Source organism: Siphateles boraxobius, unplaced genomic scaffold (genome assembly GCF_051911475.1).
Source record: "Siphateles boraxobius isolate OS27281-9 unplaced genomic scaffold, OSU_SipBor_1 1, whole genome shotgun sequence".
Taxonomy (NCBI): Eukaryota; Metazoa; Chordata; class Actinopteri; order Cypriniformes; family Leuciscidae; genus Siphateles; species Siphateles boraxobius.
Window position 1 is genome coordinate 21,635,348 of NW_027508699.1, and position 27,351 is coordinate 21,662,698.

Genomic DNA, 27,351 nt, shown 5'->3' on the forward strand with positions numbered 1-27,351 from the left:
TTCAGAAATTATTCTAATATGCTGATTTGGTGCTCAAGAAACATTTCTTACTATTATTTTGTTCTTGCTGCTTAAAGACGTAATATGTAACTTGTGGCCCTCTAGTGGTTAACAAAGCATTTTGCAGAAGAATATTGGTTTGTTTTGCTTCAGCTTTACGTGATTGTGCGGATGAATATGGTTATCCTACTGCTCAGAAAACATTCACTACTAGGGTTAATTATCAGGTTAGATGGAAAGGATCTCAAGCTGAAGAAGTTACTGTAATAATACCCATTAATAGATACGGTACTTCCTTAAATTCCAGCACAGCGCTGCAGCAACCATAATGAAATGGCCCTTCACAATAGATAATTTTACAATGAACTCTGTTAGAGAGCTACATATGGTAAGTTATCTGTTCAATAAAATGCCTTCCTCACCTTTGAGTAATAAATCCCCACATCGCTTTTACAACATTTCAACACCCTCAGTTCTTGCCTTCTCTGAAAAGCCAAACCAAATGTTGATTCACATTTTATTATGAGCTGTGTTCTCTTTTTGAAGGCAGAAGCTCCTTATTTCAGGTTTTTTATTTTTTTTAATATATATAACTGGTGATTACCTGGAGGTTTGAGATTTAGCTGCTCCATGTCAGCCTTTCTCTCTCGTTGTGACAACGAACTAATGCTACTCCCACATCCGGGGCAACTTTTCTCTATTTACGGATTTAACAAGACACGCACGGGCGAGTGACCCAAGTACGCAATTTCGTTCGAAAAACATCCTACTTGGTCTTAAATATAAACACTTATAATGGGCTTAAAATAGTGAATCAGAGTAAGACAAAAAACATTTTGGAAGAAGGATTGATGGTGTATTGATTTCAGGATTCTTCGAATAGTAAGTTTAAAAGAATAGCATTTTATTTGAAGTGGAAATTCTTTTGTAATAAATAAAAGTGTCTTTACTGTCAATTTAATGCATCCTTGCTAAAAAGTATTAACAACTTATAAAAAAAAAAGTCCCCTAACATTTGTATGGTAGTGAAGGTTAGTTAAGATATTAAAATGTAGTAGTATACATAGAAATGACTATTAACAATGAACAATACTTTTATAACAATTATTTTTCTTGCTTGGATATTTTTATCTAATGCACTGCCTAATGTTAAAGCTGCAGTCGGCAAGTCTGGCAGATCGAGTGGACTTAGGCAAAATTTTAAATGTTTACAACTCTCATGTCCCTCCCCCACTATCAACGAATACCCAACCACCGAGTTCGTGCTCGTCAGTGCGTGTGAAACACAGTTTCTGTGAACGCGCCCGTCTGCATCCATCAACACCATGGAGTATTTGGAGTTAGTCAGATAGCACATACAATAACAGTAGCTTTACTACTAGGGTTGTGCCGATAGACGATAGTATCGTGTATCGACGATAGTCTGAGATTTCGCCGATGGCTGATGCCTTTGACGATATCAATACGATAATTGGCTCGTTTTACCATGAACGTATTAAATTATTATTATTAGTAGTATTATTATAAAGCTAGTATTGTTATTAAATTAATATTAGGAACTACAATTAATTTGCCTTGCCTAAATTCATAATGACATCACCGCATAGCCTAACACATGCGACAACTCCGACACGTGCTTATGAGGACTCCTCTAAGAAAATGTTTTTAAAACAGAATGAAAAACTAGGCCTACATCCCACATCAAAATTGAATTGCAAGGTGATCCATTTACAAATTCTCAAGAGTGCTTGTTTTAACAGACGCACGCATATCTTATACAGATCCAAGATGACAACGGCATCGTTGTTCATCAGTATTTTGTTTCCATAGCACATTAACAAAATGTTTAATGACACTAATAACACTAAAAACAATACAATTAAATATTTATAATAATAATATAACTAAAATTATATAGGCCAGTCTTTAGTTCACGAATACAGCACAACTCTGCCATCTATGAAAATCAAAAGCAGCTTCAAACACTTGTTTAAGAAGAAATGTTCTTCTAATTTTTTCCAGTAAATTAAGATAGTCGCCGTCGTCTCTGAGAGAACGGGGCGTTAAAGGGTTAGTTCACCCAAAAATGATGTCATTAATGACTCACCCTCATGTCGTTCCAAGCCCGTAAGACCTCCGTTCATCTTCAGAACACAGTTTAAGATATTTTAGATTCAGTCCGAGAGCTTTTTGTCCCTCCATTGAAAATCTATGTACGGTATACTGTCCTTGTCCAGAAAGGAAATAAAGACATCATCAGAGTAGTCCATGTGACCTCAGTGGGTTAGTTTAAATTTTTTTAAGCATCGAAAATACATTTTGTTCCAAAAATAACAAAAACGACGACTTTATTCAGCATTGTATTCTCTTCCGGTTCTGTTGTCAATCCGCGTTCATGAGTCCGCTGACGTAAAACGAGCTGACGTGTTATCTAGTGCGCCCAAGCTTCGTTTACAGTCTGAGGGAGACGCACGCTGTAAACAAAACAATCTTTGCAAACATGTCTAAGGATTTCGACACAGGGGAAGACTTGCATTTTTTTTTAACCAGACATATTTATTTGAACCTGAATACACGGACGCACCAGATAACACGTCAGTAGCGTCTTACGTCAGCAGCAACACTGGCCTTGTGAACGCGGATTGACAACAGAACCGGAAGAGCATACAATGCTGAATAAAGTCATCGTTTTGTTATTTTTGGAACAAAATGTATTTTCGATGCTTCAAAAAATTCTAACTAACCCACTGAGGTCACGTGGACTACTTTGATGATGTCTTTATTGCCTTTCTGGACAAGGACAGTATACCGTACATAGATTTTCAATGGAGGGACAAAAAGCGCTTGGACTGAATCTAAAATATCTTAAACTGTGTTCCGAAGATGAACGGAGTTCTTACGGGCTTGGAACGACATGAGGGTGAGTCATTAATGACATAATTTTCATTTTTGGGTGAACTAACCCTTTAATGCGGCAACAGATGCTGAAAGCTCTCAGTTTCTACTTTCACTTTCAGAGAATGAGTGCTTTTACATGCACGTTCCAACACGATTATTCTGAATAAACTGACAATGCATGTGGTCATGTAAACGCACTAACCTGTTTTCCTTTATCGGAGTCAAGTCATAAGTTTAAGTATAAATCGATCGACTCAGCTAGATTTCTGCCCCTTACTCTGATTTTTCCCGGCATTTTAAACCCGCGTTCTTTGGGCTTATTGAAGTGCACATATTGTGAAGTGCAAACAGACAGAGCGAGCACTGGTGGGAGGACATGTATGCAAACTCGGACTCTTTCTTGACCTTAGAAATTAAAACGCGTTTTCATCTTGTGCAGAAGTACAGTCAAAATGCTGCATCTGTAACGGCATGAGAGGATCATGTGTGTCCGTAAAGTTCCCGCTGACATGTTGAAATACTCGAGTCAGATACAAAAATGATTAGGATCTTTTTTTTACCTCACTATACTACAGGGAAATAACCTGTTAGCCTAGTAATAAACACTCCACCTTTGCTAGCAAAATAAAAAAATATTCTCATATAAAATGAAGTAATAAAACAAGCAAATTAATGAGTAAATAATCAAGTTAATAATCAAATAAGTTAGCCCCACCCCCTCACGATAATATCGTGTATCGCCGATCTCACAGGCTGACGATTGGACGATATGAAAATGGAGCATATCACCCAACACTATTTACTACTGTTCTTACTTAGCATTGATTCTTCCAAAAAGCCAAACTTTATCCCTTCATCTGGACATGTTTATCCACCTAACGTTACGTTCACACGGATTTCAGTGCAAACAAAGCTAACGAACCTGCCCAACAAGTGCTAACGTTAGCTATCCATACCAACACATTTGGGCAAACATACTTGGATTACGAACATAACAGTAAGAAATAAAGTAACTGGTTGATAAAGCACAATTACCTGTCGAGAAGAAATGTTGCAAGCTCTGCATCCAGCTTGAACCCAATTAAATCACGTAAATCTGTCCACCTTTCAAATGCCGATCCGATGTTGATCCTGGTTTATTTACGGGCACGGTCGCTTTCTTTCTTTACTTCTTTCTTTTCAGCAGGTGTTCTCTTTTCCTGTGTTGTTTTTGACCTTCTAGCTCTTGAGGTTAACCGAGGAATTGGAATCTTTTCTGCCATCACTCTTCATTACTGCGCGAACTTCAGGTGTGTGCATGTGATTGTAACGTGCACAAGGGGTGGCGTGTGCACGACCTGTGATTGACAGTCAGATCTCACACCCCCCTGCACTGATTGGACCCGATGATCCGGGAGCGGTGGATTTTTGCAAAACAAATAACACGGAGGAGTTAGAAGCTCGGGTTTTTTTTCTAAAACCACTTTATTTATGTTTTTCTGTCGGATTATAGTGTCGATTTCACTGAATATGATCAAAAAAATGTTGCCGACGGCAGCTTTAACATAAAGAATCTCACTGTAAAGTGTTATCATAGAAACACTCTAATGTGGTCTCAACCTCTCTTATTGTTGTTCTAGGTCCAGGTGAAAAGGGTATAAAGAGGTTAAATCCTCTTGGTTTTCAGGACGACAAGATTCCACCCAAGTCCCCCCGCCCACGTCGCAACATCTGGCTTTCCCGTAGTCAGTCCGACATTTTCTCTCGTAAACCCACCCGCAAAGTGAACGTCCAGGACCCTTACTACAACCCAGGACCTAGGGGCTTAACACATGGGCTACCGAAAGTCAACCCTTTCAGTGCCAGAGAGGACTTAAAAGGTGGCAAGATCAAGTTTTATGACATGCCCAGCAAGTCGGTCTTCTCGCTCATGTTTGATTTGCACGCACCTCACGGCAGTCAAAGCTCATACCAGCCTCAACCCAACATTGGTGCCTCTGGCAACAACTGCTCCACCTCCTGGACGGAGCTCTGGCAGCTGCCCGGTCGACAGTGCCGTTCGCTCCCTGTCTCTCCCCGGCTGCCCCCCTCAGAAGTCTTATTCTCATCTCACGCCATGTCCAGGAACGAAGCCGGACAGCCCAGCGGTGAAAACCCCCAAAAAACACTCAGCATCTGGGCTAAGAAATACGCTGTAACAGAGATCCCTCCATTCAAGCCGCAAGCCGACAAAGAGGAGGAAGCGGAGGACTGGTCTTCTCGTGTACTCTGTGATGGAGGAGAAGCAGAGGCCATGGACTGCTCTAGTAGCAGAGGAAGCCCTCCGGATGATAAGGACACAGTCCTCAGCCAGATGCACAACGGAAGTCTCGGTGGCTTCTGCGAGGACATGGAGGCTGAAGAACAGGATGGAATGACGATCTCCAACAAGAACTCGCTCACGCTAAGCATGTCCGTGGAGCCTGAGGAACTCTGTCCGATAGTCCTCACAGCCTGCAAAGCCTCGTCTTCTGGAGGCCACATCTCCAGGTGTGATATCTAGATAGTGTAGAAAGGAGTTTGGTCACGCAAATAGAGATTTATATGCATTCAATATTTTAATATGATAATACATTGTATATGTTGTTCCTTTAAGGGAAGGAAACCCTTGTAACTTAAGCTAAAAAGGACTGAACATGGGAGCAGGAAACAGAGGTGTGAAACACTGATCCGGTCCATGCGTTAGAAGTGAGCCATCACACTATGAAGAACTCGAACAGGGAGATACAATGGACGGCACTTCACACAGGGCTAATGATGAGACACGTTCTGTTTTTCTGTATAATACATGCTATTGTTTGCACCACATTAGTTACCACAAAAGCTGTTTTGTTTTTTAAAGTTTGTCCACAAACTGTATCCAATGTATATTTGAGCAGCTTTGGCCATTTCTGTTTCTAATTTTTTCATAAGTTAATGAAAGGTGATTTGAGTCTTTTTGCACTGCGTGGGCCTAGCGAAAAATCTGCAGCAAACATTCCATGTCGTCTCGCATCTTAAAAAGTTCCCGTTTTTATCCTATGCTAACGGTGTGTGCCATGGTAATTTCAGGACAAGGACGATTTTCACACTTTGACCTCAGGTCTTAAAAAAAAAAGTCCCATGTCTGTATCTACTTAAAATCGTAATTGCACTTGACATAAGTTAATGGTTTGAACTTTTTTTTAATCTGTTATTTGTCACTACATTTCTATGCAATAAATTTAACCAAGGCATGATAGTTTTATAGAGAGGATTTATTTTGATATTTATAAGGAGAGAAAAATAATTTTACTATGTCTCATTGTCTCTGAACTGTTTAAACTATGTTGTTGTTGTTTATAAGATCTGATGATTATATTTCTGTACGTTGAAGATATCAGTTCTTGCTAGTTTATTCTTAACTCTATTTTTCTGCTTTCTCAGTCCTGACTGTTTTCTCAACACTTTTAGATTGTAGATTTGTAAATGAATGAGAAAGAGATGTAATTTTCCCCATTTATATTGCTTTAATTGTTTAAATGCATGTGTGTATTCCCATTTGTTTAAAATAAATTCAAAATGTCCTATTGATTTTTATTGTGGCTTTGCCTAATGTACTATTTCATTAACCTTGTTATCTATACTTTAATGGCTCCTTTGAAATGCCTATCAAGTCTAGCACACTTTTAATAATAGTTTAAATGTACATTAAATCAGAAAGGGGGAACAGGCATTATAAGGACAGGAAAACATAGGAAAACTTAGATTTTATTTGTCCAAAAATGTACATTTGAAATCTTAAAAATCAAATGTTTCTATGCATTTCCTTCAGCTTTTACAGCAGTGCATTTTCCCCAGACATGGTCCATCTTGTGCACATGAGCCTTTGAAGACTTGGAGAAGGTGCTTTTAACTACATGTAGAGGAACAGACTTGCCACTGAGGAACAGTTTATTGAGACATGTGGGAACGAGAGGAGCAGTGCTGGATTCTTCTGTGTTTTTTGTCAGATTTCTGGCATAAGCAAAAATATACCCAGTCATGAAAGCGTCAAATCCTGCTCTGTGAGTTCCTCCTTCGACTTTCTTCTCTTTTGGTCTATCAGGAGCTTCAGCAGGTGCTTCTGGCTGAGATTCCTCATTTCCATTCTTGCTGGCTGTTTCCCCAGGTTCAAACGCATGCGTGGCGTCTGTTGGTTCTGCTCTCGCAGTCTTCTCCTGATGTTCAGGGAGTGCTGGTTCAGACATGGGTAACGCCTGGTCAAGCTCAGCTCCTTCAAAGTGTAAAATTTTCCCCTGTGGGGAACTGCATGACTCGGAGGCCCCTTTAGAATCTTTATTTCTGTTCTTGCGCTTCCTCTTCTTCCTCTTGTCTTCTCTGGTCTTCTCATCATGCTGAATTATAAGGTCTGTGTCATGTGACATGGTGCACTGAGAGCCATTAGGACACCATCCATAAGCCTAGCAGTAGAGCAGAGCAGAAAACATTAGCAATTTCGTATAAAATTTCAGGAATACAAAGATGAAGGGATGAGTTTAAGTGAGACCTCATTACTTTATATTTATATACTGTAAATCTTCACAAAAATATATACACGGTTTTATTAACTACTGATTTTATTTATTTATAAAAAAAGAAACGGATGTCTCATTTAAACAGAACAGATGATGGAAATGTCATCTGGAATTATTTCGCACTTAAGGCAAAAGTAAATGCGACTTGAAACCCATCAAAATGGGTTTGATCATATTCTGGAAACAATACTAAACATTGTTAAATGATAAATAACAATTATTAAAAAAATGTTATCCTCAGGAAAAAGTACAATAACAGAGGTATCAATATTGACAATAAAAAGATGCCATTAAAGAAATGTTGGTCTCGCTTTATTTTAAGGTGTACTTGTTACAGTGTAATTATACAATAAATATTACTCGGTACTTATTTAACAACATGCTATATAATTAAGATTAGGGTTAGTTACAGGTAACTATGCATAATTTACTGTTATTATAGTAAGTACATGTAGGATGTACAACAGTGACACTGTATGGCCCTGTTTACACCAGGTATTAAGATGCGCTGTGGTCGATCAGATCACAAGTAGACGAGGGAGACATACCCGTTTGCACCTGGTGCTCTTTTGTCCAATTTAAACCACTTCTGTCCTGATTTCTTCGAGGGTAAGGTCTATGTATGGGTTTTTTTTTTCAGATCTTTTGATCTAATGGACAAAATTAGCTCACGCAATATACATATGAACGCTCCCGGAAACAACGGAAAAACATACTGAGAGCAGCAGCTTTCGTTTCTGCTGTAATATCCGCAAGACCACAGCGAACGCTGTAAGTGCGTGTTAGAAATCAGGAATGGTGAGAGAACATTGCTTGGTCAGTAGGCGGAGAGTGTCTTTGTATGACAATCTGGCCAAAAATGATGTACGCACAATTTGGCATGTTTCAAAACAAAGCAATTGACTGCACAACTGAAGATATAAATTGTCCTAGGCCAGACATAACTTTTGGCCAGTTGTTTGTTTGTTTGTGTGTGTGTGTGTGTGTGTGTGTGTGTGTTTGTGTGCGTGTGTGCGTGCGTGTGTGCGTGCGTGCGTGCGTGCGTGCGTGTGTGTGAACAATAGTGCAAAAAGTTTGGGGTCTGTAAGATATATATATATATATATATTTTTTTTTTTAAATATGTCTCTCATGTTCACCAAGGCTGCAAAATCTGTAATTTATTCCTATGATGGCAAAGCTGAATTTTCAGCAGCGATTCTTCCAGTATTCAATGTCACGTGATCAAAAATGTAGAAATTATTCTAATATTTTAATACTGTCTTTATGTAAAGATATGTTGAAAACTGCTGCGCAGATTAATACTGTTGTGGAAAACGTAGTACATAATTATTTGAATCATAGAAACATATAGCCAATAGCCGCTCACATCAAATTCAAGACACTGATGTTTGCCTAGTAAGACAACCACTGGGTCTGCACCAATATAGCTAAACTCGCTAGTTCAGACTCATGCGCCGTCCAGAAGCTTGCGTTCTGCAAGTGAACGGCGCCTCGTGGTGCCATCCCAAAGAGGCACAAAATCACTCTCAGGGACCTTTTCCTGGACTGTTCCCAGCTGGTGGAATGACCTTGCCTGTCTCAATTCGTGCAGCTGAGTCTTTAGCCATTTTTCAAAAATGTCTAAAGACACATCTTTTCCATAAGCACCTGACCAATTAATACTAGCACTTGCATTTTTCTATTTGATTTGTTTCTCTGATTTATATTTTAAAAAAATTATGTTGCCCTCTTGCTGGTCTGATTGCTTCTATTGTTCTCCTCATTTGTAAGTCACTTTGAATAAAAGCGTCTGCTAAATGACTAAATGTAATGTAAATGAATAAAAGTATTCATTTCTTTCAAATTAAAAAAAAAAAACTCGTACTGACTACAAACTTTTGAGCGGTAGTATAACCCCAAAGAATTTGAGGAACTCACAGAGAACTGAATACAGATGTTGAGGGCTCCATCCTGATTCTGGTTGTCCAAGCAAGGCCTGTAGTCGATGTAGCTCTGCATGTTGCCTGTATATTTACAAAACTCTAGGAACACACGACTCCCATTACCACCTCCTTCAATGTCTCTGCCATTTTGCAGCTTACTGTGAAGGAAAAGAAATACCTTAACGTTTAGGTACTGAACAGATATGTGCATTTTTTACTTTTGGCATATTGAGGTATTACACATACCACTTCTTATAGGCATATTCCAGGTATGAGGCTGTAAACCGCAGCTCATACTCTGTTGCATACTTAGTGTCATAGATGCCTGAGGGAAACATCTGGGACAGATCGGCAGTGAAGGTGCCCAGTCGCTCAGGTAAATGGGCATAGAAGCACTGGTACAAGAAGACCATGTCTATCAGCCCATTATGGACCACCAGGGGCTTGTTAGCCTGAAGCAGTTCTATGAACAAGGACCGCATGTTTACCCCATAGGCATCATCTCCCTAAAAGAAACACAAAATACACCTAAAGTCTCTAAACCTGAAATCTCTACATCTTGACATTCTATCTTACAGCTTCATACTCACTTTATCATTACCCTTATAATAAGAAATGCCTTCAGCGTATTGTTTGTTGAAGTCAAATCCATGTTGCACAAGGAACTTCACTGACTGAGGTTCAATGATGTATTCCTCTGAGCAAAGCAAGGTTAGATTGTAAATCTGGACCAGGTATGTGCTGTCAGCCTAGAAACAGGAAAAACACAATCAATGCAATGTCCGTTTACATATTCAGTAGGAAAATATATGTTAATCAAAGATCCTTACTTTGTTGTCAAGCTCTTTATAACAAGCAAACCCCAATGAAAGTATTGAACGTGTGCGGGCTGCATGGCATATGGCTTTGTATCTGTCTTCAATGGATCTTTAAAGGCAAAAAAAAACATTACCACTTTCCCAGTCATTTATAATACTGGATAATAATATTTTTATCACACAACATACTCCGCAAGAAGAGCTTTCCTTGATCCAAGACCACTCAGTTCCTAAAAGAGACCACATACATGAATCATCTTGTTCCGTTCTAGTATTAAACACATGAATTTTCTCATTCAGTTCAGTTTCTCAATAAAGAATGTGTTTTATCTCACCGTATCAATGGCGATGAATGAAGATGTTTTAATGGCTAACACCATTGCTGCCCATAACTCCTTAAAATTGTTTCCCTGCACATCTATTACAGGGACTAACACGGAGGATGACATTTTAAGTGCACTGGATAAATTAACCAATACCACACATCTGCTGAAGACAGAGATTTTCTTAATGGTCTTTGCAAACTACCACTCTTATCAAAGTCAACAAGTGAGTGCTCTACGTCACCGTTGTTATATGTTTACGTAAAACAAAATGATGATGCCGTCAAAGCAGATACTGTAGACGTGCATAAACTGTCATTTCGTAGAGTAACAAAACATAATCGACTATATCTATAATATACCTGGTACCATAATATTAATTGCTTTGCTTTCGCGTTTCTCCAACTGTTCCAAAATGTATAACTCTAAACGTAAAATTCGTAAATGTGTTCCTATTACTTTCATAAGTTCAATCGCCTGTGTAACATGTGAGTCTGTATATTTTCTTTCCGGTTGGAGTTTCTTCTACATTTTATGGCGGATGGCGTAATGCCCGTGTCCACCCCCTACTGGACTGGAGTATGAAGCATTACTGTTTGAATAAAAAATAAAATATGTATTATTACTATTAATCACTTTAAAACAGTTCACAAAACATTCACAAGTAAAGAATAGCGCAAACTTAAAAAAATGGATTTCCTGTAAATCCTTGAGGATCACTTAGTTTATTGAATAAATGTAAATTATCAGTAGACCCTGATACATAAGCTATCACTAATTCTATTTTATTTATTTTCTATTAGTAGTAGTAGTAGTATTATCATCATATCTTTCTCCCTTTATATACGCGTAGTTGTATTTTTAACTACATGTAGACTCGCATTTTCTGAACGGTTAAATTATGCATAAAAACTATTTACATTATGTGCATGTTCTAAATGTGAACGAATTTCATACAGGCAAAACTAAAGTCAACTCTCACATCATACGTCATCAAGTCGCCTACCGGCGCCATTTTGGCTCAAACAAACTCTGCATTTCACTTACTAGTAAAATTTATTCGTTTTAAGTAATCGTATTTTCTACTCAATACATTAAAGAGACCGCCCGTGAAGTCATTGCTTATGTCTGCTAAAAAAACTGCTATCTCTTTTTCTGACGTCTAACGTATATTTAATAATACACCTGCTAAGTCCTCTGCTAGCAGACCGCTACGTGTCATTGTTGTTTTGGCCAGATGGTAAGTTAAACATTTGGCGAACATAACTAAAAATGGGTGGATGCTCCGCTCCAAACTGCTCGAACTCTACAACTATTGGAAAGCAGCTATTTCGCTTTCCGAAAGACCCCGTGCGCATGAGAAAGTGGCTTGTAAACTGTCGGCGTGATTTTGTACCAACTCCCTGCTCCCGACTGTGCCAGGCAAGTGAAAAGCATGCGAGCATTAAATTCTGCAGAAGAAAACAATGAAGTCATTCTTCTGGTATCCTCTTGGTATAATTATATATCTATATTCTTGCCATAAAGCTTTATTTCCGTGACAGGACCACTTTGAGGAAAGCCAGTTTGAGGAGATCGCCAGATCACCAGCAGGGGGAAGGAAACTCAAACCAAACGCAATCCCCACACTGTTCAATGTACCCGACCCTCCCTCTCCTGTCACCCCTCAAGTAGCGTTACCTGTTAAAAATGAGCCAGGTAAAGTTTTTAGAGTCCCTAAGGGCACAATGTGATGGAAAAATTATATTATTAATAGCTATTAGATGGGAGGAAAAATTATGTTTCAATGCTATTGTGTAGGCTAATAAAATTGTTGCACTTGCCACTTGTATTGCGTTTCCCAGAGAAACTTTGCATTCGCCCATAAAACTTTTGTGTTCTCTAGCAAAAGTCTTGCATTTCCCTGAAAAACTTTCTTTTTTTTGCAAAAGTATTGCGTTCTCCCAAGATACTTTACCTTCGCTCACAAAACTTTTGCGTTCTTTTGCAAAGTATTACATTTCCCTGAAAACCTTTCTTTCTTTGGCAAAGTATTGCATTTCCCTAGAAATGTTGCAGTTACCCACAAAACTTTTGCATTCTCTTGCAGTGTTGCATTTCCTCTAGAAACTTTGTGTTCGCATGCAAACCTTTTGCGTTCTCTAGCAAAAGTATTGCATTTCCCTGATTAACTTTGCATTTGTTCACATAACTTTTGCATTCTTTTGCAAAAGTATTGCGCCCCCTCAAGATAATTAGATTGCGAAACTTTGCATTCACTCGCAAAACTTCTGCATTCTTTAGCAAAAGTATTGCGTTCCCTCTGATATACTGTGCTAGAGAACGCAAAAGTCTTGCGATGGCAAATGCAAAGTATTCAATTTCCCTGAGAAACTTGGATTATGTTCACAAAACTTTTGCGTTCTCTAGCAAATGTATTACTTTTCCCTGAGAAAATTTGCTGATAAAACCTCAGTTCTCTCGCAAAAGTATGGCATTCCTTCTAGATACTTTTACATTTGCTTGTGGAACTTTGCATTCACTCGCAAAACATTTACGTTCTCTAGCAAAAGTATTGCCTTTCCACCGAGAAACTTTGCATTCACTCACAAAACTTTTGCATTCTTTCGCAAAAGTGTTGCGTTCCTTCAAGATTCTTTGCATTAGATTGCGAAACTTTGCATTTAATCGCAAAACTTCTGCGTTATTTAGCAAAATTATGGCTTTTCCTCTGATATACTTTGCATTCGCTCGCAAAACTTTTGCATTTTCTAGCAAAGTATTACATTTCCCTGAGAAACATGGCTTTTGCTCGCAAAACATTTGCGTTCTTTAGCAAATCTATTGCTTTCCCTGAGAAACTTTGTATTCGCTCATAAAACCTTGTGTTCTCTCATAAAAGTATTGCGTTTCTCAGAAAACCGTTGCGTTAATCTGCTAATCTGCAATCAAATAGTTTTCCCTTTTCAAATAGTTGTTCCTCCCACTTCATATTATTTCCATTACAACAAAAAAATTAAAAGGGAACGCAAAATTTCTCGGGGAACGCTAAACTTTTATAAAACCATTGAAATATATTTTTTCCTCCCTTTTCATTTTTTGCACATCACCATCTCCTATTAGGGTCTCTTTATCTTTGAGCCATTTCCCTGAAAATGTAATTTTAAAAAATGTGTTAAAAGCACTACAAATGTATATATTTGGAAACATTCGGTGTGAACGCATCTGCAAGTAATTACAAATAATTTAGTCATTTATTTGGTATCTATAAAACTTTATACAGCTTAGTCTTATCAGTAAGAATAATGATGAAAATTGGAAGTTTTTACTTTAACAATCCCTTTTAGGTGACTTTGTGTAAATGAATATATGATGTTGTTACTGTAGTGGAAAAGGACTTGAACATGGGGGATCATGGTTATGCCCGCCGACAGCCCCCTGTGGATTCAGAGGAGGATGGAGTTCAGGGCGCAGAGGAAGAGCGACCATGTTCTCTCTGCCAGCATTATAAAAGTAAGCTAGAGCAGCAACAGCAGCACACAGTCAGACTACAGAGAGAGGTAACATTTATTCTTATGAATCATAAGAACGAATCATAATCGATTGAAAACACTGGTAACATTCTGTCATTTCTTTTTTTACACAGGCAGAGGAGATGAAGAAACGTCTTTACAAACTGAGTAAAATAGAAAAGGGGCTGCAGGTGTTCCTGTTTGAGGATCAGATTCGCGCCCTAACACTAGCCAAGCGTTCTCGGAGGGCAGTGTGGTCCCATGACACTTTACTGACAGCCCGGAAAATCCGCTGTGCAGTGGGGGTTAAAGGATACGAGTACCTCAGGGAACTGGGCTACCCCCTGCCTTCTTACAGGACGCTGTGCAATCGCCTGGAGCCCAAAATGATGGTGACCACAAGTATGCAGGACGAACTGGCAGAGCTCGGCCTGGGCATCATAACAGCGTGTGACAGTCCAGAGGGCAACGTCACGAGCGATGAAGGACTGATTGGTGTCATGACCTGAAACTGCACTAATGTTTAACTGTTAAACCAGCCAAAGGGGAAGCAACGGCAGGACTCGCAGATGATGTTTGTTTACTGGTTCAAGTTATTGTGGGTGGTTGTTGTTGTTGTTGTTGCATTTTAAAAACCATTTGCATAAATACCACAACAGTCTGCAGCTGATTCAATATTACACGTGTTCTTTTCTCTAAGAAAGAAATATTTTGGTCTTGCTGCATCTGTCTGTGTATTTGCTCTCCCTTGATGCAAATTTTGCACCTTTTATGCTTGAGAAAATCTAGGTAAATTGTTGGTGGAATAATTTCAGCTGTTTACAGAAACATGAAATGTGCCCTGAAATCCAAATGTTATCACTCTGAACTTGATTTTTGCTACTGAGACAAAGATATTGGAGAAGATCTGGGGAAATGCCAATATTGACGATATAACTGTCAAAATATCTACTTTAAATTGGTATATTGGTAGTTATGCTATGTTAAAGTGGTGTAAACCTGGTATATGATGTGTAGTGAAGGAGTTTAGCCGCTAAAAAGATTGCACATATTTATAGACCCACCACACAAATGATTCATGCAGCTGCCAAACTGTTCTGAATAATAAACTTCTGTCTGCAAACCAGAGTTTCTGGTTTTATCATATTCATTTAGTCAGAAACAGCATTGTGATGGTTCCCTTGTCCTGACAATAGATCCACTGTGTGTCTTAAGGGGATAGTTCACCCACAAATCTATATTTTTGTATTTACTCACCTTCATGTTGTTTCAAACGTGTATGGACTTTCTTCTGCCGAACGCAAAAGAAGAAATGTTGAAGAATGTTGCTAATCAAACAGTTTTGGTTACCATTGACATCTATTTTATGACATTTCTCAAAGTATCTGATTTTTTGTTCCATAAAAGAAAGTCACAGGTTTGAACGAGAATCCTTTTAATTTTCCGGTGGACTGTCCCTTTAAGACTGTCCCTTTGTTTTACTGAGAAATTCACAGAGAGCACATTATTAGGGATATTTGAGGAACATCTTAAAGCACTTTAAATACAACATTGATTTGAAAAAAAAAAACTGGATATTTAGTTCTAGGTGTTTTAACAGTTGTTTTTTGTGTTTGTGTTCATTTCTGTTCAGATATTTTAAACGTGTCCTGAAGGTTGTTGCTCCGTGGATTAAAGCGTGTACTTTGTCCCAATCATTTCAAGGATGAGAAACTGCTGTTTGCAAAACTAAAATCAATTCCTCTGTCCATGAGATGGTGTAAAATCTTTCAACAATGTTTTCTAGGGTCTCAATTTCAGATTGTTTACTTTTGTGTACATACAGCGAGGCCAGACATTAAAAAATGCCTCTAATTTATTTTCTCTTTTATTTAGTGTGTGGCTGACATCCCTGTGAATGTTCCTATGATTTTACAAGGGAAAGGTACAGTATGAGCAGACAAGTATATTCTCATAAATTTTAATAAAATTCTTGCTAAATTACTTTTCAACAAAGCTATATAGTAATTGGTGACTGAAGGATCAATTGCATCATTTGAGCAGGATTAGAAATGTACAGACATGCACATGTTTTTCACATGATGTGATCACTGAATGTTTAGCTCAAGCAAACAGTGTCACAAACTGGCAGAGTCTCAAATACAACGCTCATGAACTGGGGCCTGTTGCATAAACATAGTCATTATGTTAAGACCGTGTCTTGTGACCCACTAGCAGTTGGTCAGGGGCAGTCAGTCTAAGTTTTCATTTTTTTTGAGAATAAAAATAATGTCTTACTTGTCTTAGAGGTTTATGCAAACGGTCCCTTGCCTGAAGATTTTAAGACACTCCAATATTTGCATTTCAATTTAAATCTTAACTTATGTCAACTTAATTATCCAAGCAATCAGTCAAAGTATTGCATCAGTGTTAAAATGGCTTTTGGACACTTTAGATGTATAGATTCAAAGGGGAAAAAACACATGACTGATCCAAGAATAGTCTATATAGCATGATTTCCAACTTTCGTTTCGTGTTTTGCAAAAGCTTTTCTTTATCTTTTATCAATTGTTGTTATATATTATTCACCCATGGCAACATATGACACAAACTTTGTTCTATATAAATACACTGAAGATGTCACAAAAATGTTGTTTAGTTTGTTATCAGCTAGTGTGTATTTGTCTTAGAGCACCCACACACAACGAAAACTTTGTAGTACACCAGTCCCCAATCCCCTCTTTTACTCGTTTGTTCTGTTTGTTGAGGGGGAGGGTTTGTCCAGAAGAGAACTTTAAAAGTGTGGACAGTCAACTTTTCCTCATTTCTATATTTTTGACTCGAAGAGACCAAGGGACAGAGCTTCAGGTTTGTGCAACTCTATGTCCTCCTGCCAGTTGCTTTTTTTTTTTACATATGTGTGTGGTATAAAATGAAGATGTCGAACTAATGACACATCAAAATTAGGCTATTTTAGGTTATTACTTTGAAGAAGTGATGATTGTTTATGTGTGTAGCCGTTGCAGCGGGTGAAGTTCATCAGGCGGGATGCAGGCTCTCTGGGCTCTGTGGTTGTCTGCTTTTCCAGCTCTTCTGGGAGCTTCACCACTGTTTGTGGAGAAAGAAAGCACTGGCTCCAGAATCTGTAAACCTGCCCCACAGTGGGAGATCGATGGCAAGACTCCGATGAAAGACCTTCTGGGAAATGTAGTCGTTGTGGCTCTTCTTAAAGCGAGCTGACACTTCTGTCTCACGCAGGCTGCCAGGTGGGAGTTCTTGTGCTGTGTCATTTTCTCATTCTACATGATAAAGTTCATTATTTTCCATAATGTAATGATAAAAATTAAACTTTCATATATTTTAGATTCATTGCACACCAACTGAAATATTTCAGGTCTTTTATTGTTTTAATACTGATGATTTTGGCATACAGCTCATGAAAACCCAAAATTCCTATCTCAAAAAATTAGCATATTTCAGCCGACCAATAAAAGAAGTGTTTTTTTAATACAAAAAAAGTCAACCTTCAAATAACTATGTTCAGTTATGCACTCAATACTTGGTCGGGAATCCTTTTGCAGAAATGACTGCTTCAATGCGGCGTGGCATGGAGGCAATCAGCCTGTGGCACTGCTGAGGTGTTAATGAGGCCCAGGATGCTTCGATAGCGGCCTTAAGCTCATCCAGAGTGTTGGGTCTTTTGCCACTCTCAACTTTCTCTTCACAATATCCCACAGATTATCTATGGGGTTCAGGTCAGGAGAGTTGGCAGGCCAATTGAGCACAGTAATACCATGGTCAGTAAACCATTTAGCAGGGGTTTTGGCACTGTGAGCAGGTGCCAGGTCGTGCTGAAAAATGAAATCTTCATCTCCATAAAGCTTTTCAGCAGATGGAAGCATGAAGTGCTCCAAAATCTCCTGATAGCTAGCTGCATTTACCCTGTCCTTGATAAAACACAGTGGACCAACACCAACAGCTGACTGTGGGTACTTGACACTGGACTTCAGGCATTTGGGCATTTCCTTCTCCCCAGTCTTCCTCCAGACTCTGGCACCTTGATTTCCGAATGACATGCAAAATTTGCTTTCATCCGAAAAAAGTACTTTGGACCACTGAGCAACAGTCCAGTGCTGCTTCTCTGTAGCCCAGGTCAGGCGCTTCTGCCGTTGTTTCTGGTTCAAAAGGGAATGCGGCACCTGTAGCCCATTTCCTGCACACGCCTGTGCACGGTGGCTCTGGATGTTTCTACTCCAGACTCAGTCCACTGCTTCCGCAGGTCCCCCAAGGTCTGGAATCGGTCCTTCTCCACAATCTTCCTCAGGGTCCGGTCACCTCTTCTCATTGTGCAGCGTTTTTTGCCACACTTTTTCCTTCCCACAGACTTCCCACTGAGGTGCCTTGATACAGCACTCTGGGAACAGCCTATTTGTTCAGAAATTTCTTTCTGTGTCTTACCCTCTTGCTTGAGGGTGTCATTAGCTACGTTTACATGGACACAATCGGAATGAAATCAATACGATTGATGAATCCGAACACGGTGTTTACATGAACTATAAATAAAGTAATCGGGTTGATGTGCGCGTTTATATGTCACAAGATTCAAATCGGAATTGATTTTTTGACATGCACACACTGCACGAATATGCCGCTGTTCGCGCATAACTATTCTCCTTTATTGGTTCTTTATTTTTTTTAAACAGCAGACTTAATATTTATCCGTCTCTGGTCATGATTTGGAGACGATGAGCATGAACCGTTTTGCCGTGCTGCTATTGATCACGCAGTAAAACCACGCGCCCAAAACCAGTCGTCCATGGATGATAATCTGAAACAAGCACTGGTGGGACGTTGTCCTGCTCCACTTCACAGACGCTGAGTGAAATGAGAATTTTTTAATGACGGAACACTCATTTATATTCACTTTATTCAACAGGAAGAACAGCTTGTTCCACGCGTCATACGTCATTACGCTATTTCAACGTCATTGCACATGCGCAGTCCTTTAAGTTTCGGTTTTCAATCCGATCAAGTGTTTACATGTTCTCTCGATCGGATTACAAAAGGAGTAAACCACCCCTTTCAATCCGATCGAAATTTCAATCGGATCGAGCTCAATCGGATCGATTAAGGTGTTTACATGAAGGTTTTTAGTCTGATTGAGCCGTCAATCCGATTATAAGTGTCCATGTAAACGCAGCTAATGATGGCCTTCTGGACAGCAGTCAGGTCGGCAGTCTTACCCATGATTGCGGTTTTGAGTAATGAAACAGGCTGGGAGTTTTTAAAAGCCTCAGGAATCTTTTGCAGGTGTTTAGAGTTAATTAGTTGATTCAGATGATTAGGTTAATAGCTCGTTTAGAGACCCTTTTCATGATGTGCTAATATTTTGAGATAGGAATTTTGGGTTTTCATGAGCTGAATGCCAAAATCATCAGTATTAAAACAATAAAAGACCTGAAATATTTCAGTTGGTGTGCAATGAATCTTAAATTTATGAAAGTTTAATTTTTATCATCACATTATGGAAAATAATGAACTTTATCACAATATGCTAATTTTTTGAGAAGGACCTGTATAAAAGCAATGTCTTTTAGTTAAAGATGTAGATTTTTTAAAATAATTTTTTGGGCAAATTTTAAACAAACAAGGTGCTAGAAAAAGACCCAATGGTGATATTTAGACACTTTTCAAATGTTTACTAAATCAGTCTGTTCACTAAATGTAAGTTAACATTTTAAGATACAGATACAGTAATAAAATAGGTGACTTTTGAAACAGGATGATGATGCAATTATTACAGTTATATAATTAATCAGTTTTATCTTAATTTTTTTAATGAATCTATGGAATATATGAATATATATACATACAATATATGAAAATTTAAAATAAAGCTTTATATATATATATATAATATATATATAGACTTTTATATATTTTGAATTTGTATCAATGTTTAACGCAAATGTATATAAGGGGTACAACTGGCAGCCATTTTGTTGACTGACCTTCCTCATTTCCTCATTTAAAGGGACAGTATTTTATAATGTCAGTGTTTTGTAAACAACGGAAGGATAAATCTTGGTAAATTGCTCAACTGAATCCTTGCTTGTGTTCTCTTCTTTTTGGTTGGGAAGGTTGGGAGACCTGCGTGACAAGCTGGTCCATGGCAAGCTGACTAACATATCATTCCTGGTCGTCAATGAGCAGGATGCGCAGTCCAGAGCCATGTACTGGGAACTTAAGAGGAGGGCGGCACAGGGCATCCCTGTGTACCAGCAGAGCCCACTGCAAAACAACGTCTGGGAGCTCTTGGAGGGTGACAAGGATGATTTCTTAGTGTATGACAGGTATGAACATAACACTTCTGAATCCAGTAAACACTATGACCAGTTTGACTAGTTTCCCTTTAGGGTCAGATGGCTCTTTTAGTATTCAAATGCAAGTTCCTTAGAAGAATGAACATCTGAGATATTTTCCTCAAGTATTGTTTGCTTATGTTGTTCATATTAATCCTTCCGTATTTCTTTTCTGCACAGATGTGGATATCTTACCTTCCATATTGTCCTGCCCTTCAGCTATCTTCAATACCCTTACATAGAAGCGGCCATCAGGGCTACATACCACAAAAATATATGCAACTGCTCAGTGAGTGACATTATTCGACAATATACAGTTTCAGAAAGTGCCATAATTATGAAATATTTGCAAATGCTCATTTATTTCTATACTCTCTTTCAGCTAAATGCCAACTTCTCCATATCAGAAGGCTCTGACAACCCCAAAAACAATGCAGATGCGTCCACAGGAGAGAACAACCAGCAGGCTAACACAGAACCTGTAGCTGTTGAGCATCATCATCATCATCAACATCAACATGAGCATCATCATCAACATGAACATCATCATCACCACCATCATCATTCAAATAACAGAAACAGAACAGGTTATTCAGATGTGGCCAGCGTACCAAAAGAGACAACCCAGCATTCTCATCAGGAAGAACATAGTCATTAAAACAGATTTTTTTTTTCAATAGCATAATTGTTGATTTTTTATTTTTGAAGTTATAAAAAATGTTGTTTGTTTATTGTTATTTTTTTTAAATATACAGAGCTGCTCTTATGTCAGACCTTTATTGCCCTTAAAGGGGGATTTTAGTTGAATCTCATTGTTCTTAATGAAGTGTGCACTTTAAACCTGAGCCAGGGGTCTGCATACAGATGTGGAGCAAAGTAGTCATTCACACTATATCTGTTTTCCTCCTTTCTTTTGAGGAATATCTGACATTGCTGAACTAAAGAGTTTTCTTTGCTTATTATGTTAACTGCTTTGCATTTGTTATTATATTAGCTACAAGATATGTAATGGGAATGTGTTTGAGTGGTGTAAGAATATAAAAATCTGTGTAAAATGTGTTTGCATCATCATATCCTCCTAAGACCCAGCAATGGAGTTTTTTCCACTGTAGAGGTTTCTTTAAGACCATATAAGGCACTGTTTTAAGTCTGAATGTTCTGTAAAGAGCACATGGGCTTTTCAGAGATATCAAATGTTTGAAGGTTAACCATGTCAACTCCCTCTCATTGGTCTTTAAAAATGACTAACACTGACTGAATGACTAAATTCAGCCCTCTTATGGGAATATGATCGTATTTTGTAATTATCATTCAAATGACTAATTTTCATATTGTTTGTAATAAACATAGACTGGTCATAAATTAGTGGGGTTTCAAATCAGAATATGACTTTCTGTTAATTTACATTAAACGCCTATTAGATGCAGGCTTAGCCTATATAAAACGAAAAATGTAAACATTTTCTAAACACCTTTTTCCAACATTATTCTCCTATCTGTTTTTACAAGTTATAGAAGAAAAAATAGCACCTTCAAATTGACTGGTATAGCCTACCGTGGGCCTAATACGAATAGGCCCTACGTAATTCAAAATATTTAGTTACATTATTTAGGTCTATATATAGCCAACTTAAAAAGTAATTTGCAGTTTGCCACTTTATAAAACTAAATAAAAAACAATATTATTTGCGTAATTTATATTGCTTAATTTATTATAGCATATTGTCTAAACACAAAATGGTGAAATGGCTACGGCACGCTGCTCAAAATAGCTGATGGTATCTCTGTTAAAGAATAAAGTTATCCAGGGGATTTTGATAATCCGTCTTGGAGAGGATGCCATGTAAACTCCTTAACTCATCCTTAAACCTCTGATTTATGCTGAACGAGAGCTCTGTGTCGTAATTCCGTTGACAACATCGTGTTCTCTCTCTCTCTCTCTCTCTCGTGGAACTTACAGTAAATAGCGATCATAATTGACATTTCAGGGAGTTACTCCTGAATTTACGAACTCTCGCGCTGTTCCTAAACGCAATCGATAGATGGCGATGTTTAGGCATTCCTGAATGAATCATCAAGCGCAATGGTAAGCCGTTTACGCTTAATTCATTAATATAGCCTACCATTTCTCGGATAGGCCTATTGGTAGAGTGACTAAAATTCTTTAGAGTTTGGTTTCGTTTGTTTGTTTTTTTATTTTATTTTTAACAATATGCCTATACATTAACAGACACGTCTCATCTCCATTATTAATTGCTCAGGTGTCCGTATCACCGTCGACATGGCAAAGGCTCCAGATACTTTACCAATGGGTCCTAGAAAACGGAGGTATTTTTTTTTTCAAGGAATTGCATGTCCATTCTTTTACTTTAAATATCCTCTTTATTATTTTCATACGACACAGGCTAATGAGCAGTGTAGCCTGTAAACACACAAGTTATAGGCTAACGGTTATGTATTCAGTTACACCGAGACCGGTGTAGGCTATCCTACTTTTGACTAATTGGTCCTGACGAAACCAGTATTAAAAACACTTTTCTAAACTACTTTAACCACTATATTAGGAAGTTTAACAAACGAATTAAGCAATTCGTTCTTTCCCATAGACAAAAGGACAGATGGATGGCTATTGGTTTTTTCTCCCCTGCCTGTCTGTGGCATCTTCCTCTGTTACCTTGTCATCATCTGGCTTGGCCCCAAACTGATGACTTACAGAGAACCAGTCAACATCAAGGCTATTCTTATTATTTACAATTTTTCCATGGTGTGCCTTTCCGCTTACATGTTTTATGAGGTATGCGCTAGTGAACAGTCTATGGAACCGAACCAACATAGGTTATGTTTCCTATTCATTTATGAAATCTAATTCATTATTTTTATTAATTCATTGCATAAATACATTCATATGTTTTTATGTGTGTATGTTGTTTCGCTTTTAGTTCACAGCATCATCTTGGTTGGCAAATTACAGCTTGCTGTGTCAGCCTGTGGACTACTCTGAAAACCCACTTGCAATGCGGGTAAGCAAATTATTTCTATACAAATAATTTGCATTTTCCCACACATCTGCAATAGTAGAATAAGAATTACCATTATTATAGTTATTGCCTTCCTTAATGTTGTGCAATTTTGATGCCATGCAGATGGCCAGAGTGTGCTGGTGGTTTTACTTCTCAAAAGTCATTGAACTTACTGATACTGTAAGTGAATTATCTAGTCCTTTGATATCAGATCACATTGTTAATGAATGTCTTATGATGATGTTTTATTACATTAAGAAGTAAATGTCATATCATCAGATGTTCTTCATTCTGAGGAAGAAGAACAATCAACTGACCTTTCTGCATGTGTATCATCACGGCACCATGATTTTCAACTGGTGGGCCGGGGTCAAGTATGTTGCAGGAGGGCAGTGTAAGTGTTCTTACCTTGGAGTAAAACAGATTGTTGTGTTTACATCATAGGTTTACATACAGCAGTCCACTTTGCACAATGCAACAATGTCATGCTCTCAAACAAGACAATATACACGTTGTGTATACAGGTTGTGTTTAGTTTTTGAATAGAGCTGAACTTGACTTTTTAATCAGATTGTAAAACTAACTATTAGATTGCATTATTGCATGGCTCCAAAAGTCAGAGACAACATTTAAAATATAATTTAAACCTTGAAATAAACGTTCACAGAAGCTTCTGTTGACGCCTAAGATGCTGATTGGATCATCTCAAATCATGCTGGAGAACATGATCTTGGTGTTTTGGAGTTCACTGAAGCAAATTCTTAAATTCATGTTAATTTTCACTCACTATTATGTTACGATTACACTGTCCTTTGTAATAAAAACATTAGAAGCATTTTTACTAGTGATCTGCTTTTGGACACCACTGTATTAATGCAATTAATAAATTATTCAGCTCTTAAATGGACATCTATTGGGGTTGATTTAGTTGCAGTGTCACTCTGACACCACTAGGTGATATATTGCTCCAGAAATAGACGATGAAAGTATTCTGGTGTTATTGTCTTGATGTTAGGCAACTGATGAAATGACAAATATCTTACGGATGTTTGCTTTTGCTTCAGGGTGACAAGGCAGAGAATGATTTGCTAAAGATGTTCTCTCTTCCTCAGCATTCCTTATTGGCCTCATAAACTCTTTTGTGCATGTGGTGATGTATATGTACTATGGCCTGGCAGCACTGGGCCCCCAGATGCAGAAATACTTGTGGTGGAAACGCTACCTCACTTCCCTCCAGCTGGTGAGACTCTCATTATGATTTTTTTTAGGGAACATTCCTTAATATGAAGGATAAGTCACTTTTATGTCTCTGTCTTTCTTTGTCCTCAGCTCCAGTTCTTTATTGTGACCATTCACACTGCATTCAACCTCTATGCTGACTGTGACTTCCCTGACTCCATGAATATGGTGGTGTTCGGCTACGCCCTCAGCCTAATCGCTTTGTTCAGTAACTTTTATTATCAGAGCTACCTTTCCAAGAAGACAAAGATAATATGATTGCATGGAGATGGAACATACTTTGATTGTTTGAATAAAAATGTATAATCCATTGATCCCTCAGACTGAATGTGGCGACTATATCTGTCTTCAAGACTATTTAATCCTTCCTTTATCTCAGATCCATTTGTCTGTGTATTCTCCCCTCCTCCAAACTAGTCCATACAATCTCTACACCCCCATCCCCCTCTGGTCATTAGGGATTGAGACCCTGCAACGCTCTAGTGATCTGGCCAAATTGAAATAAACCCGAGTCCACCTTCTGCTCCTCACTCACTTATTTATCTAATCTCCCACTGTGACACTTCATTTGTTTTACCATTCATTGGTTCAGGTCAACCAATCACAGTGTAGCTGGGGGGAGTGTCTTATTTAAGACCATGCCTTCTCTACTGCTGCCCTTTTCTACAGTACCTTGTCTTAATCCTATGCCCTTTTAAACATGTTACCTCTAAAAGGCACAAACATTCATATTTTAATGAAGATATAAGATACAATATATATCTTAATATATTTTTATTATGGTTTAAAATCTATTGAGAAACATTTAACATAATATTTAACGTATATTTACATTAGTTACATTTATTACAAAAGATACACTATATATCTTAATCTCCTGATAAGATAATGATAATGAGTGTGACTTTAAATTGAATTGGCCACAGGAAGTTGAATTGGATTTTGAATGCATTCTGGGAAATTTAGAATCTATCCATCTATCTATCTATCTATCTATCTATCTATCTATCTATCTATCTATCTATCTATCTATCTATCTATCTATCTATCTATCTATCTATCTATCTATCTAAAGTTACATTTCTTTGAATTTCAATCCATTATATTTTTACATATTTACATTTAAATCAAATTGTAATTATGTATTATATTTGCTATCTCAGTTCAAATGTATGAATTGAATTGGAATTTAAAGGGCATTCTCAAATTAATTCTGAATGCCACACAAGCTTGCTTATTGCAGTGAAACAAATGATGGTAGCGAGAAGATTTCTCCTGAAAAATTGTTCCTGCCAGCTCTGAATAGCATGTGTAGGTCTACTCCAAAAATACTGGGCAGCACCCTGTCACCTGAGTGGCATGTGTCAAAACAGTGAAAATGTCCTTTCATTGCAGGGGAAGGTAATGGCATGGAATTGCAGACTATTTTGCAAGAACATTCTACTCCTGAGTAAAATTAGATATTATAGACATCTAATATTGTAGTGCTCTTACAAATTACCTCTTAAATGTAATGCAGTTTTAATATTTGTTCTAATGATAGCATCTCAAAAATATAATTTTACAACCCTAAATCAGAAAAGGTTGGGATATTTTGTAAAATGCAATAAAATCAAGAATCTGTTATTTGTTCATTCTTTTAACCTTTTTTTTTAACTGACAAAAGTACAAAGAAAAGTTTTCCAAAGTTTTCACTGACCAACATAATTGTATTTTGTAAATATGAAAAAAAATTGATTTTGATGGCTGCAACACACCCCAAAGAAGTTGGGACAGAGACATGTTTACCACTGTGTCACTTCACCTTTCCTTTTAAATACACTTTTTAATCATTTGGGAGTTGAGGATACTAAGTGTTGGAGTTTTGCTAGTGGAATATTTGCCCAATCTTGTCTGATACAAGACAGCCGCTCAACAGTCTGTGGTCATCATTGCCTGATTCTCCTTTTCATGATGGGTCATACATTTTCCATAAGAGACATATCTGGACTGCAGTAAACAGGCAGGAGGAACCTCCCTTCTATGGTGCAGAGTGTCTAAAACCACACAGTTTTAGCACGTGCAGAATGAGGCCTGGCATTGTCTTGCTTCCCAGGAAAGATGTCATCTTGATGGCAGTTTATGTCCCTGTACAATCCAAATACATGCCTCCATGTCAATGGTACGTTCACAATAATGCTAGTTACCCATACCGTTTACAATGATGCACCTCAATACCAGCACAGATGTTTGCTTTTTGCACCTGTCGCTGGTGAAAGTCTGGTTAGTCCCTTTCGTCTTTGGGACTGAGAACTCGATGTCCATTTTCTCCCAAAAACAAGCTGAAACATGGACTCATCTGACCACAGCACACATGCCCACTTTCTTCTAGACCATCTGAGATGAGCTTTGCAATCTTGCATTGAGAAATGTGATTTTTTAATTGTTTGACAATTCTCTCAAGATATTTGGCACAAAGTGATGAGCCATGACCCATCTTTGCTTAAAAAGACTGAGAAGCACTTTTACACCCAAACATGATACCCTCAACTATTAGGCTACCAATTCACCTGCTCATTGTGGACTGTTTCAAAATAGTTGGATAATGTGAATAATCTTTTCACTTTTATGGTCTCTGTCCCAACTTTTTTGGGATGTGTTGCAGCCATCAAAATCAAAAAAATTTCATATTTACAAAATACAATTATGTTGGTCAGTGAAAACATTGGAAAACGTTTCTTTGTACTTTTGTCAGCTAATAAAAG

The 27,351-nt window shown here is 37.9% G+C and overlaps 5 protein-coding genes across 8 annotated transcripts in view; 4 read left to right on the forward strand and 1 right to left on the reverse strand.

The window, feature by feature from the left end:
* The window catches only part of tesk2 (testis associated actin remodelling kinase 2), a 33,721-nt gene extending 27,253 nt beyond the window's left edge, over positions 1-6,468 (forward strand). For both annotated transcript variants that reach the window (XM_077228654.1, XM_077228644.1), the window contains exons 11-12: positions 4,518-5,406; positions 5,513-6,468. In XM_077228654.1, the coding sequence (XP_077084769.1) occupies positions 4,518-5,406; positions 5,513-5,540 (917 nt within the window). In that variant the 3' untranslated portion in view covers positions 5,541-6,468. The remainder of the gene's footprint in view (positions 1-4,517; positions 5,407-5,512) is intronic.
* A 161-nt stretch (positions 6,469-6,629) lies between these two features.
* toe1 (target of EGR1, exonuclease) lies at positions 6,630-11,063 on the reverse strand. 3 transcript variants are annotated; one of them, XM_077228666.1, is made up of 8 exons: positions 10,880-11,063; positions 10,530-10,624; positions 10,384-10,424; positions 10,207-10,303; positions 9,967-10,125; positions 9,623-9,882; positions 9,372-9,534; positions 6,630-7,337 (listed from the first exon to the last, which is right to left on the reverse strand). In XM_077228666.1, the coding sequence occupies exons 1-8, from the start codon at positions 10,980-10,982 to the stop codon at positions 6,693-6,695; spliced, it is 1,563 nt and encodes a 520-aa protein (XP_077084781.1). In that variant the 5' UTR covers positions 10,983-11,063; the 3' UTR covers positions 6,630-6,692. The 3 variants fall into 3 exon arrangements, with proteins under 3 accessions (XP_077084781.1, XP_077084798.1, XP_077084790.1); XM_077228683.1 differs by having other exon boundaries at positions 10,530-10,680; positions 10,880-10,969; XM_077228675.1 differs by lacking the exon at positions 10,880-11,063 and having other exon boundaries at positions 10,530-10,783.
* A 588-nt stretch (positions 11,064-11,651) lies between these two features.
* LOC143737370 (uncharacterized) lies at positions 11,652-15,134 on the forward strand. Its single transcript, XM_077228696.1, has 4 exons — positions 11,652-11,939; positions 12,062-12,215; positions 13,884-14,056; positions 14,143-15,134. Exons 1-4 carry the CDS (start codon positions 11,790-11,792, stop codon positions 14,515-14,517), a joined length of 852 nt encoding a protein of 283 aa, XP_077084811.1. The 5' UTR covers positions 11,652-11,789; the 3' UTR covers positions 14,518-15,134.
* A 1,585-nt stretch (positions 15,135-16,719) lies between these two features.
* Positions 16,720-21,405, forward strand: selenop2 (selenoprotein P2). The gene is made up of 5 exons (XM_077228708.1): positions 16,720-16,855; positions 17,005-17,253; positions 20,128-20,340; positions 20,530-20,638; positions 20,732-21,405. The coding sequence occupies exons 2-5, from the start codon at positions 17,036-17,038 to the stop codon at positions 21,005-21,007; spliced, it is 816 nt and encodes a 271-aa protein (XP_077084823.1). The 5' UTR covers positions 16,720-16,855; positions 17,005-17,035; the 3' UTR covers positions 21,008-21,405.
* Positions 21,406-22,308: 903 nt separating this feature from the next.
* elovl8a (ELOVL fatty acid elongase 8a) lies at positions 22,309-26,231 on the forward strand. The gene is made up of 8 exons (XM_077228723.1): positions 22,309-22,434; positions 22,610-22,676; positions 22,955-23,142; positions 23,288-23,368; positions 23,492-23,548; positions 23,648-23,762; positions 24,481-24,608; positions 24,698-26,231. The coding sequence occupies exons 1-8, from the start codon at positions 22,432-22,434 to the stop codon at positions 24,863-24,865; spliced, it is 807 nt and encodes a 268-aa protein (XP_077084838.1). The 5' UTR covers positions 22,309-22,431; the 3' UTR covers positions 24,866-26,231.
* Positions 26,232-27,351: the final 1,120 nt, after the last annotated feature.

What these genes read in the sequence shown, in the direction of transcription:
- elovl8a (XM_077228723.1), top strand. An exon ending in ATGGGTCCTAGAAAACGGAG is followed by an intron (nt 22,677 to 22,954) that starts GTATTTTTTTTT and finishes TCTTTCCCATAG; the next exon opens with ACAAAAGGACAGATGGATGG. An exon ending in AAAACCCACTTGCAATGCGG is followed by an intron (nt 23,369 to 23,491) that starts GTAAGCAAATTA and finishes GATGCCATGCAG; the next exon opens with ATGGCCAGAGTGTGCTGGTG.
- LOC143737370 (XM_077228696.1), top strand. Translation starts at nt 11,790, where the DNA reads ATGGGTGGATGCTCCGCTCCAAACTGCTCGAACTCTACAACTATTGGA. An exon ending in CCTGCTCCCGACTGTGCCAG is followed by an intron (nt 11,940 to 12,061) that starts GCAAGTGAAAAG and finishes TTTCCGTGACAG; the next exon opens with GACCACTTTGAGGAAAGCCA. An exon ending in ACCTGTTAAAAATGAGCCAG is followed by an intron (nt 12,216 to 13,883) that starts GTAAAGTTTTTA and finishes TTGTTACTGTAG; the next exon opens with TGGAAAAGGACTTGAACATG.
- toe1 (XM_077228666.1), bottom strand. Translation starts at nt 10,982, where the DNA reads ATGAAAGTAATAGGAACACATTTACGAATTTTACGTTTAGAGTTATAC. An exon ending in AATTAATATTATGGTACCAG is followed by an intron (nt 10,625 to 10,879) that starts GTATATTATAGA and finishes CCTCCGTGTTAG; the next exon opens with TCCCTGTAATAGATGTGCAG. An exon ending in GAATATGCCTATAAGAAGTG is followed by an intron (nt 9,535 to 9,622) that starts GTATGTGTAATA and finishes TTTCCTTCACAG; the next exon opens with TAAGCTGCAAAATGGCAGAG.